The sequence below is a fragment of the Sesamum indicum genome, linkage group LG10 (genome assembly GCF_000512975.1).
Source record: "Sesamum indicum cultivar Zhongzhi No. 13 linkage group LG10, S_indicum_v1.0, whole genome shotgun sequence".
Taxonomy (NCBI): Eukaryota; Viridiplantae; Streptophyta; class Magnoliopsida; order Lamiales; family Pedaliaceae; genus Sesamum; species Sesamum indicum.
This window is the reverse complement of record NC_026154.1, coordinates 2,354,781-2,366,251: the sequence shown is the minus strand read 5'-3', so window position 1 is coordinate 2,366,251 and position 11,471 is coordinate 2,354,781. Positions and strand designations below refer to the sequence as shown.

At 33.8% G+C, this 11,471-nt stretch overlaps 3 protein-coding genes across 3 annotated transcripts in view; all 3 read right to left on the bottom strand.

Moving 5' to 3' along the window:
• On the bottom strand, nucleotides 1,258-4,959 carry LOC105171698 (1-aminocyclopropane-1-carboxylate oxidase homolog 1-like; the record flags this gene model as incomplete). Its single annotated transcript, XM_011092892.2, is given in 4 exon segments — nucleotides 1,258-1,729; nucleotides 1,816-2,137; nucleotides 2,259-2,807; nucleotides 4,911-4,959. Coding segments are annotated over 3 exon segments (1,095 nt in total). The 3' UTR covers nucleotides 1,258-1,477.
• On the bottom strand, nucleotides 6,346-7,847 carry LOC105171697 (1-aminocyclopropane-1-carboxylate oxidase homolog 1). The gene is made up of 3 exons (XM_011092891.2): nucleotides 7,214-7,847; nucleotides 6,819-7,140; nucleotides 6,346-6,727 (listed from the first exon to the last, which is right to left on the bottom strand). The coding sequence occupies exons 1-3, from the start codon at nucleotides 7,738-7,740 to the stop codon at nucleotides 6,476-6,478; spliced, it is 1,101 nt and encodes a 366-aa protein (XP_011091193.1). The 5' UTR covers nucleotides 7,741-7,847; the 3' UTR covers nucleotides 6,346-6,475.
• The window catches only part of LOC105171695 (1-aminocyclopropane-1-carboxylate oxidase homolog 1), an 8,648-nt gene continuing 7,859 nt past the window's right edge, over nucleotides 10,683-11,471 (bottom strand). Inside the window, exons 4-5 of the mRNA XM_020697390.1 lie at nucleotides 11,234-11,438; nucleotides 10,683-11,160 (exon numbers count right to left, since the gene is read on the bottom strand). Coding sequence (XP_020553049.1) covers nucleotides 10,888-11,160; nucleotides 11,234-11,438 — 478 coding nt within the window. The 3' untranslated portion in view covers nucleotides 10,683-10,887. The remainder of the gene's footprint in view (nucleotides 11,161-11,233; nucleotides 11,439-11,471) is intronic.

The following is an 11,471-nucleotide window of genomic DNA, read 5'->3' as shown; positions in this document are numbered from 1 at the left end:
CCTTTTGCCCCCCTCCCCTCCCCCCCCCCCCCCCAACCCGCTGTCGCCAACCCTCCTTCCCACCTCTTTGGTGTCCCGGACAAACCGTCGCCCCCAATATTGCCCAGAAGTGGTCGCCCTCAGTTGCCATCGCATTGGGTGAGGAAGGCTCGGCACCGTCGCCTCCTCTGCAACAACACTTAACCATAGTGGTACCGTCGCCTTCACCCCATTTAAAAAAATAAAAAAATAATTGTATTTTAATTAATTTAATTGAAAGTAATTAAAATAATTAATTTTTTAAAAAATAATATTAAAAACTATTTATTATTATTTATAGTAAATAGTATGATTTATTAAAATATATTTTGTAAATACATGTGGCATAACACGTTGACGTACAGGTTGACGACTTGCCTGACATCTTAGCAAGTATTTGCCACATGTGCAATTTCCAACTTAAATTCAAAATGGTGCCGAAAACTTCAATACAAAATCTTAAATCGAACTTAATTTTATCATTTTTAAATTTACAGGACTAATTAAATAAATGACACATTTACAGGACTAAAAGTAATACAAGGTAAAATTAATAGACGAAAAAAATAATTTCCCTATACCAAAATCATTCAATTCCTAATTTTATTCCTATCTATTCTTAAGTTTATTCTATTCCCCCAAACTCATTCCTACATATCAATTATGGCCTTAATGTCAATAACAAGGGAAGTGCAAATAATATTTATTTTGTATTTTCAGTACATACGATATTTTATATAAATATAATAGAATAAATTACTAGAAATTCTCATAAGATTTTGACATAATTATAAATATTTTTTATTATTTAAAAAATCTATAATACCCCCATTAATTTTAAGAATGATCTAACAATTAACCCAATCTCTTTATCTCTGCTAAACTTTCATCCCCTAATTTTTGTTATATTTGTGTTTACACTTCTTTTCTCAACTTCAATGTAATTATAGAGCCTATCATGTATATATACTTACTCATCTTGTTGGATTGAACTCATTTTTTAGGCCTGTCAAATTAATAAGATCAATGAATTAAATTATGAACTTAATACCTTGCTTATAAACTAGCAAGACGTGACCTGTTGCCTTGTTTGGTGGAGGTCACCACCTTATATTTTAGCTCTGGAAAAAGATATTTGAGGGACATCATCACAACTAAACCTATATATTATAGATATAAATAAGATATATTAAGTACTCAACTCACACTACAAAAAATAGAAAATAATGAACTTCAAATGCTCAAAGGTCTTATTGCATTAGATTGGACAGAGTATATACAACCCAATGAACCAAAATAAAACACACCCACAATGACTTACATTGCCATACTACAAGATAAGAAATCCAATATACAGACACCGGACTTTATTAGCATTACTATATGTGACCAAAAATCATGTAGCAACGAGTGTTCATAAATTCATCTCAAGAAAATGATTTCTTGGTCACAACCATCTTCACAACTTGTAGAAATCAATACGCCGATTCTCGTCATCAAGTCCAGTCTTCAGGAACCCCATCAGATACTCAATCAAGGGGACATCTCTGTATTTGGCTGGATTCTCTTCTGATATCAGCTCTTTAATCGGGCCATAGGTCTTATCCTTGCCGCCAGGTCCATTGAAAAAGCAGGCCACAGAAATCCGTGGTCCAATAGAGTTAGCTATTACTCTATGTTTGTTGCTGATGAACCTCCCATTTGACACCAACTAAGCCAAAATCAACACCAATTCAGAACCACGATCATGAGCAAAAACATGACAAGAAGATCCAAGAGAAACTGAAAAACGCGTACCTGGAGAAGATCCCCGATGTTTACAACTAAACCTCCTGGAATGGGTTCGATGTTAACCCATTGATTTTGATACAAAACCTGGAGGCCACTGATTTGATTTTGTAGAAGAATAGTGAGGAATCCAAGATCAGAGTGCTTGGTGATTCCCAGGGTTAGTTGTGGCTCAGGGCAGGCTGGATAATAGTGGCAGGTGATTCGATGCCCCTTGGAGCATTCCATGTTGTATAGGTGATCAGGACTGAGTTCAAGAGCCTCAGAGAGTAGCTCGAGCAGTGTTTTTCCCAGAATTTTTACATGGTTTGAGTATTCCATTGTGCTATCCCTGTATTGAGCACATGTATTTCAAATAGCTACTTGAGAATATTTATGCACGGAAATAACCACTTCTAGAATAAATTAAAGTATATTCTCATAAAAAAATACTGGACAAAATAGGAAGATACCTACAAGAAGCTGGCAATTCTTCACTATCAATTTGGTCTGGAAATGAAAAGTTGATGGTATCCCTCCAGTTAGCGGTCTTTGAAGTGAACAAATCATAATTGCTGCTATATCTTACCCTTTTTGTGTTATCCCGTGTATAATATCTCCTTTTCTCCTCAACATCCATCTCATTGAACTTCCTTATCCCATCAATCATTCCATCAAGAACAGTTGGAGGAATCCCATGATTCACCACCTGGAAAAAACCCCAGGTTTCTGAGGCGATTCTCACTTGGTCAACGATCTTTTTCCGCCCGTTAGCGCCCAGGATGCCGCTGAGATCAATCACAGGAACTTGAACTTGAATGTTCGTGTAAGTTAACTGATCTTGAGCCAGTTCTTCAGATGGTCTCACGAAAATCTTAGGAATTTTGGTGAGTCCTGAATCTATCAGGCCTTTAACACCAGCTTCTGTTTGATCAAAAGCTTTGAGCATTTTCATTCTGTCATATTGTTGGTCACCATCGACTGCTCCAGCCATCAGATGATGTGGTAGAACACGAAGAGTGCTGTGAACACAAAGTGGTAGCTCTACTAAGAAACTCTAGATCTTTAAACTCGATATTTACAAACTGAAAAGAAGATAGATAGGGAAACTTCACAATATGTTTTTAAACTCGAGATTAAGTACTAACATTTCTCACATGTCTCAATTTAGGACAAGTGGTTTTATTTTATATATTTTGATTCTACGTAAAATTAAATCAAATTATCCAACAATATCTATTTGGATTTATCACGGTTCCGACTCTGCCACAACGACCAACAAATTGTTAAAATAGCTCAAACTCTCGAGGTATATTTCATATTACCTTCTATAATATTAAAAATATTCAAAATAAGTACTTACGAAACCAAAAAAAAAGAAAAGTCACATAACTCCCTGTATGTTTTAAAAAAGTGAAAAAATTACCCCTTCTCCTCCAAAATTGTAACTCGCGCGGAAAATGCGGCTGGGTAAGTATTTTTCGTCCTCAATGACCAAACTACCCATTTTTAAATCATACATAGTTTTTAAATATAATATAAAAAAATAATCCAAGTTATATGCATATATATATATAAACAAATTCAGAAAAATGTAAAACAAAGAAATGGAGATAACTCATTGGAAGATTGGTGATGGGCTTCTCAACGGTAGTAGACTAGTGCCAACAGGTGGTTGGATGGCGGAGAAAAAAGCGGTTGAAGACGGGGGCGCTAGTTAGGTTTTCAGAAGGGAAAAATGTAGATAATTTGCCAATGGATGGGGGATTGGCTGTGGGTGGGATGTCAAAATGATCGAAGTTGGACGGGCTTTCCAACAGTGGTAAACTCGTGTTAAGAGTTGGTAGGACACTGAAAATAAGGAGGGAGAAGAAAATTAGATTTAGATATATACATATAGATACAAATAAATATATAGATATCTATATATTAAAAAAATATATAATTCTCTTATATTGAATAATATATTTTTAATTTTCTACAAGTATGATTAAATTTGAATCATAAATTTATATCAAATTAAATATAAGTCGTTGATTAAAAAAAACAATTTTTTTTCGCGATAGTGACTTATTCAAAAATTTTGAATATCACATAAGAGTAATATGAAATTCATCCCAAATCCTCGTCCCTCTAGAGCCATTGACAGACAACATATTCTCCGGCCCTGTTGGGGGGCAAAGTTCAAGTTTTGATGGAGACAGAAAGGAAACTCCTAAAATCTGCCCGACAAGTTGGTGCTATATATTTCACATGGTTGTTGAAACGTAGTTCTCAATTGATATGATTTGTACTTGAAATATTGTTTTAGTCATTTATAACTTGGACAAGAATTAGTAATTGTTTAGACCTTTGAATATCATGACACAAAAAACGTGCTACTTTGTGTTACAAAAATAAGTTAATAAATTATGGTGAAAGAAAAGATTTAGTATAAATTTGAAGAAGAATATGGTGCTCCTAATTAGGGATGTTTAGTTCGATTAAGGGTAGTTAGTTATTTTTTTTAATACATAATAATAATATATTTTTAAAATTTTAAATTATTTATAATATAAATTAAATAATATGTTGAATCTAGACCTTTTATTTTTTAAAATCTAACGGTTGAGATTAATTGATTAGATCTAACGATCAATATTTGATCAAAAAAATCCAACGGTCATTAGAATAAGAAATAATATATATTAAGTAAGGGTATAACGGTCATTTTCTAAAAAATTAACACCGTTAGTTGGATTTAACGGAGAGGGAGCGATTGAGCTGAGTTTACAAAACACATGGGAGCTTTTAGCCTATTCTGAAAACAGGAAGGTGCTTTTTGCAGACTTTTTAAAACACAGGGGGGTTTTATGCATTTTGTCCTAAAAAATAAAAAAAAAATCATTTTTTAAATATATATATATAAATAATTTTGGTATTTTTTAATTTTATTCAAAAATACATGTATCAAAATATCAAAATCTAAAAATAAAATGTATCATGAAAAGAATATTTATGAATACAATTCAAAATTTCAAATCAAAACAAAATTTTTCTATCAGGCATTTCATCAAACACCTTCAAAGCAAGACTTGTAAGTCAAATTTATTGAATTTCTTCTACTTACGAAGAAAGAAAACTACCTGAGAATGAAGAAAAAGAAGAAGAACGAAGTTGCAGCCTCGCGGGAGTGAGAGGGAGAGTCGCAGGTGGGTGTGGCTGCCGCTGGAGAGTGGAGAAGTGGAGAAGGAGAAGAGAAGAGAACTCTGAACTTAACTACTCTAGCTTGCTATTTTCACTTTTCATTCTTTTCTTTCTCCTTTTAGTCCTTATTTTACATTATAATATTAATATATAAATATAATATAATATATAATATTGAATAATATATTTTAATATAATATAATTCATTAAAAAAAATTAATTTTTTATTTGGTTCGGTCATCGAACGATGACCACAAAAATCGAATCGAGAATCAAATTAAAAGAAGAAAACCGAGAATTTTTTGGTTCGATTTTCTGTTCGAACCGAAAATTCGATTTTGTCGCTTTAATCGAACTTTAAACACCTCTACTCCCAATCTCATTCCATAAGCATACCTATTTATTGTGGGTAAGTTGAGATTTAAAGTTCATGGATTCGAAACCTCTCATATATGTTGGATGTTGTTTTACTGTATATTAGGTATTATTTTTTAGATTTTATTTATATGATATTATTGATCAGACTATAATTATTGTAATTGTTTTTATCAACTCTGAAATTATCTATCTTTTTAATTAACTCTTTAATTAGTTCTTTTGATGAATTTACGTCATATTTTTTCTGAACGAATATGTGATTTTGCTAATTTACCCCTTCTAAGAATTTTCCTTTATTGACATAAATTATTTGGTCCCTCACATTTAATTTTCAAAAGCAATTTAGTCCCTTTTCTCATAAATTTGCATACCAAAAACTTAACATTTTTGCCCATATATTTTTCCCAGGCCATGAAAACAATATATCTTTGCAGGGAAAAGTAATTTTGACAAAAGATATTATCATTGTTGACAAAAGAACCTGATAGTTTTTTTTTAATTAAAATACATATTTAGTTTTTGTAACATATTTATTTACAAAAATAATTCTATTTTTTAACATGTTAATTTTTTTTTTCTAGCATGTTTTTGCAAGATTACCTTTAACTTAATAAAATAGAAAAATATTTTATTTAGCTAGCACTAATCATGTTACCAAAAAACATTTTGTAATGTGTTTTGTTTTTTTTTTTCAAAAATAACTCTCACAAAATGTTGATGCACAAATTATATTTCTCAGAAGGGGCGATTAAATACTTCCTTATTATTTAAAATATTAATATTAGTTTAACAACGAATTCAATACATTATGTTTTCATCCAATTTTTATAGTAAACTAATCAAAATATCATTTTGAATTATAAATTATAATTTTATTTATTTTTTAGAATTTTTTAAGATACTTTTATGAACTAATATTCCTTAGGGGTCATTTCTTTTCAAATATTATTTTTATCTTTTAAAAAAATTCAGTAAAGGGTAAAATTGTAATGTCCACTTCAACATTTAGAGGTTACATAATTATTTTTTATTTGAATAGGTATTTTTAATTTTCGAAACAACAAAGAAATATCCTTAATTATGACAAATCTCGATAACATGATTTTCCAGCCACAACCATGCATCTTCAAACCTTGTAGTAATCAATACCCCAATTCTCATCATCAAGTCCAGTCTTTAGAAACTTCCCCAGATACTCAGTCAAGAGAAGATCTCTGTATTTGGCTGCATCCTCTTCTGATATCAGCTCTTTAATCGGGCCATAGGTCTTAACCTCGCCGAAAGGTCCAGAGAAAAAGCAGGCCACAGAAATCCGTGGTCCAATGGAGTTAGCTGTCACTCTATGCTTGTTGCTGATGAACCTCCCATTTGACACCAACTAAACCAAAATCAACACGGAAATCAGAACCACGATCAATCATGAGCAAAAACATGACGAGAAGGTCCAAGAGAGACTGAAAAACGAGTACCTGGAGAAGATCCCCGATGTTTACAACTAAACCTCCTGGAATGGGTTCGATGTTAACCCATTGATCTTGATACAATACCTGGAGGCCACTGATTTGGCTTTGTAGAAGAACAGTGAGGAATCCAGGATCAGAGTGCTTGGTGGCTCCCAGGGTCAGTTGTGGCTCAGGGCAGGCTGGATAATAGTGGCAGCTGAATCGATGCCCCTTTGAGCATTCCATGTTGTTTAGGTGATCAGGGCTGAGTCCAAGAGCCTCAGAGAGTAGCTCGAACAAAGTTTTCCCCAGAATTTTGACATGGTCTGAGTATTCCACTGTGCTGTTTCTGTAATTGAGGACAAGAAGTGAAAATAGCTACTTGAGAATTGTTTTGTATGTAATATGTTCAAAATAGATACCTGCAAGAAGTTGGCAATTCTTCGCTATTAATTAGGTCTGAATATGAAATGGCCAAAGTATCCCTCCAGTTAGCAGTTTTTGAAGCGAACAAATCAAAATTGCTGCTATAGCTTACCCTTCTTGTGGGATCCCGTGAATAATACCTCCTTTTCTCCTCAACATCCATCTCGTTGAACTTCCTTATCCCATCAATCATTCCATCAAGAACAGTTGGAGGAATCCCATGATTCACCACCTGGAAAAACCCCCAGCTTTCTGAGGCGATTCTCACTTGTTCAACCATCTTTTTCCGCCCGTTAGCGTCCAGGATGCCGCTGAGATCAATCACAGGAACTTGAACTTGTATGTTCTCGTAAGTTAACTCTTGAGCCAGATCTTCAGATGGTCTCACGAAAATCTTGGGAATTTTGGTCAGTCCTGAATCTATCAGGCCTTTAACACCGGCTTCTGTTTGATCAAAAGCCTTGAGCATTTCCATTCTGTCGTATTGTTGATCACCTGCTGAAACATCGATTGCTCCAGCCATCAGATGAAGATGTGGTAGAACACGTAGAATGCTGTGAGTTGAGAGGTAGCTCCACTAAGAAGATTTTGATCTTGAAACTGGATATTGTGGGCAGATATATATTGCTTGTAGGTGGCTTGTACTTATAAACTGAAGACAAGAGATGAAGTCATTCCTGGGAGCAAATCTCTACCATTCATTGTCTCTGGTTGTTATTATCAACTGTGGAGATCTATTGGTCGTGCTGTCAAAATATTTCTTCTATCAGCAGCATTTTATCAAGTGAAAATTTATCAGATCCAACGAAACTTATCGATGTCCATATCTATATCGGGCAAATTGATCTTCCTGTGTTAGAAAAAATAACAAAACACCTCATGTAAAAAATATATCTATATGGGGCGTTTTGCTATTTTTAACTAATACAAGAGGGCAAATTGCAATTTTCCTATCTAAATCTATATCTATTTTGTAGAGACAATCCAAATCACAAAAGAAAACGCAAATTTCCGATCATGGATCAAAATATTGGTTGATATGTATTCGTGTCGGTCGTTATATAATCATCGAATCCTATATATTATCAAAAATTATTTGGTATCGCCGATAATATCCGATGTTATTTGATATTATCGCCAATACAATGATATTATCGTCTAAATCCGATTATATCGGATTTTATCAGTGACCATGATGTGATGGTTTAGACGATTACATAAAACAATAGTTCATTTTTCATATTGGTTTACACAATTAATTGAGCAACTTCCAACCTCTTGTAGTTGGAATAATTGAGAATTTAATTTAGCAACTTATAGCTGAAGTTGGAATAGTTGTAGTACGCATCGCGATAATAATTAATGGCTCAGCCTGTTGCAAAAGCCACTAAATGGTTTAACCATTAGTTTGTGTCCTAATTCTAGCTAGTTTAGTGTCATGTTGCCTCAATATTAATATCATACCAAATAAGCTTGTTTAAACTATAAACAATTACATAGTAGCATTTTTGTGCATCTATTTTATTCTAATATATTAAATTTTTAAGTGCTTCTATAATTAATTTTATCGATGCTTGATATGCTATAAATTTTGGTTTATAATATTATGTAGTAATTTGTGATATTTATACTTTTTTTTTATAATTTTACTATTTTTTGAGAATTTTATTAGCATTGTATAATATTTTATTTTATATCGTCCAATAATATTCCGATATATCATAATCGATGTAGAAAATACCCATCGATATTATCATCGATACCACGAATTTGACCTATTATTCTGATCTGCGTCCTACAGCAAAAGCCCGCAAACACAGCAGGAAATGGGCAGGCCTCTTTTATCCTGGAAAACAGGAAAAACTGAAGAAACAGGGGGAAACAGGCACTTCTGTTTTCTATCTATAATTGGAATTTGGACATGATATTTTCAGGTTTTAACACTACTCTAAAACTACGGATTGAGCAGTTTCTGTAGAATGAAAAGATTGACAGAGATGTGATTTTTTCACGTCTCCTTCTTGTATATGTCTATGTACAGTTTGAGGCAGCAAGGTTCTTGGGGTTGGGGTTCACGATATTTTGCTTAAGCACAATGATTTCAGGAAAACGTCATCACATAGCATCATCATCTTCTCATCCAAACTTCTCTTACAACATTCTTACCCAAGCAATTATTTGTGATGCTAGGTTCAAAGTCGCAGTATCTGCGACAAATATCACTGGTTATTGCTCCACATCAATTACGGTGTATCGAAATATTATTGGACGATACGAAACAAAATATTATACAATGCTTAAATTTACAGAAAATAGTAAAATTATAAAAAAGAAAAATGTATAAGTATCACAAATTACTGTATAATATTACAAACCAAAAATTATATCACATCAAGCATCCATAAATTTAATTATAGAAGTGCTTAAGAAATTAATGTTGGAAAATTATTTGGTTTCAAGTAATCGAAACGACGTTTTGAAATAGTACAATCGGATTTAAGAAATCAAAAGCAGTAAAGCCACGTTGGAACAGATAATATAAAGCAATCAGAAACGCTATTTACGACAAGAAATTTAAATAGAAAACTTACAACGAGAATTGTATCGTAACAATTCTCAATCCAATTAAAGTCATTAACTTAACCAAATCGCAGAATAGCTGCTTGCCTTGAAGAAAATATACGCCCCGTATCAGCAGTGCACCGGGTGCAACGTAATTTCTCCCAGGATAAGATGGTTACAGTTGTTCGGTTTTAGCACTATACCGAAGAACACCTCGAACAACACTCAGAAACTTATCGAAACAAGAGACTCAAATACCAAAATTTGAGTATATGAATGCCTAAGCAAAAAGAGGGCACACGAGAGTGAATAGAGGGGAAATTGAGGATTGTTTGTTGTATTTTCAAATGCAGAAAATTCAGCTTTATATAGAGGCTGATTCCTCCAAAAATGAATGCTGAAATTCATGGCCTTAATGACCTTCAAATCAATTTTGAAGGTTACAACATATTAAACCTCCACTAACGGCAGAATTGCAATCAAACCTAATTAAAAAAAAATTTGAAACAGCTGCATCAGTAATGAAATGAAACTCATTCAAATCTTTGAATTTCAAAACAACTTTTGAAAAACCTCAACAATTAATACACAAGAATAAATATATACACAAAAATGCTACAGCGAGATTATTTCATATGACATTAATATTGATGGCACCCGATTAGGTAGAATTAAGCCACAAACTAATGGTTAAACCATTCAATGACTTCTGTAATAGGCTAAGCAATTAATTATTGTCGCGATAGGCACTAGAACTATTCCAACTTCAGCTATAATTTGCTCAGTTATTCTATCTACAAGAGGTTTGAAATTACTCAATTAATTGTGTGAAACAATATGAAAACTTATGTATTATTTTACATAATCTCTCAACCATCACATAACAGTCATGAAAATCTCATATTATCGGCGATATAATCGATTTCAAACGATAATATTTAATAACATCATATTATTGAATATACCAAACAATTTCGGGTAATGTATAGAATCGGACAATCATATCAAATCGGCACTGGCCGATCCAAATACGTATTGGCCGATCCATGCTGGGGCATGACAGAATATTACAACAGGGTGATACAAAATACATATGAATTTATAATTATCATTCGGTTGTCACTAGTCCGGACTCTCGCAACCTGAACTCATCAAGTCCGGATTTATCAATTGGCCGCGCGAAAAACTTGGAAATATACTCCCCTGCTGTAAACTCCTTGTAACGAGGGGGATGTTTTTCTGATATCAGCTCTTTGATTGGGCCATACACCTTTCCGGGCAGAACAGGACCAGAGAAGAAGCCTGCAACTGAAGTTCTTGGTCCTGCTCGGTTGGCAAGAACTCTATGATCTGCGCTTATAAACTCGTCGTTTGAAATGATCTGTGTAAAACCAAAAATCACTTAGAGTAGTATGTAAGTTAAGTTAAATTGGAAGATTTCTGTTGACATAAACCTGCAACATGTCTCCAATGTTGACTACCAAACTTCCAGGCAGGGGTGCTACATTTATGTACTGATTTTCATGCAGGACCTGGAGGCCACCAACTAGGTCCTGTAGGAGAATTGTTAAGAAAGAAGGATCAGTGTGCTTGCTCGTGCCCAGTGTCAGCTCTGGCTCCGGGCAGGGCGGGTAGTACTGGCCGATGAAAGTGCGTGACCTGCCACATTCCATGGCTCCCCGGGGGGCCGGG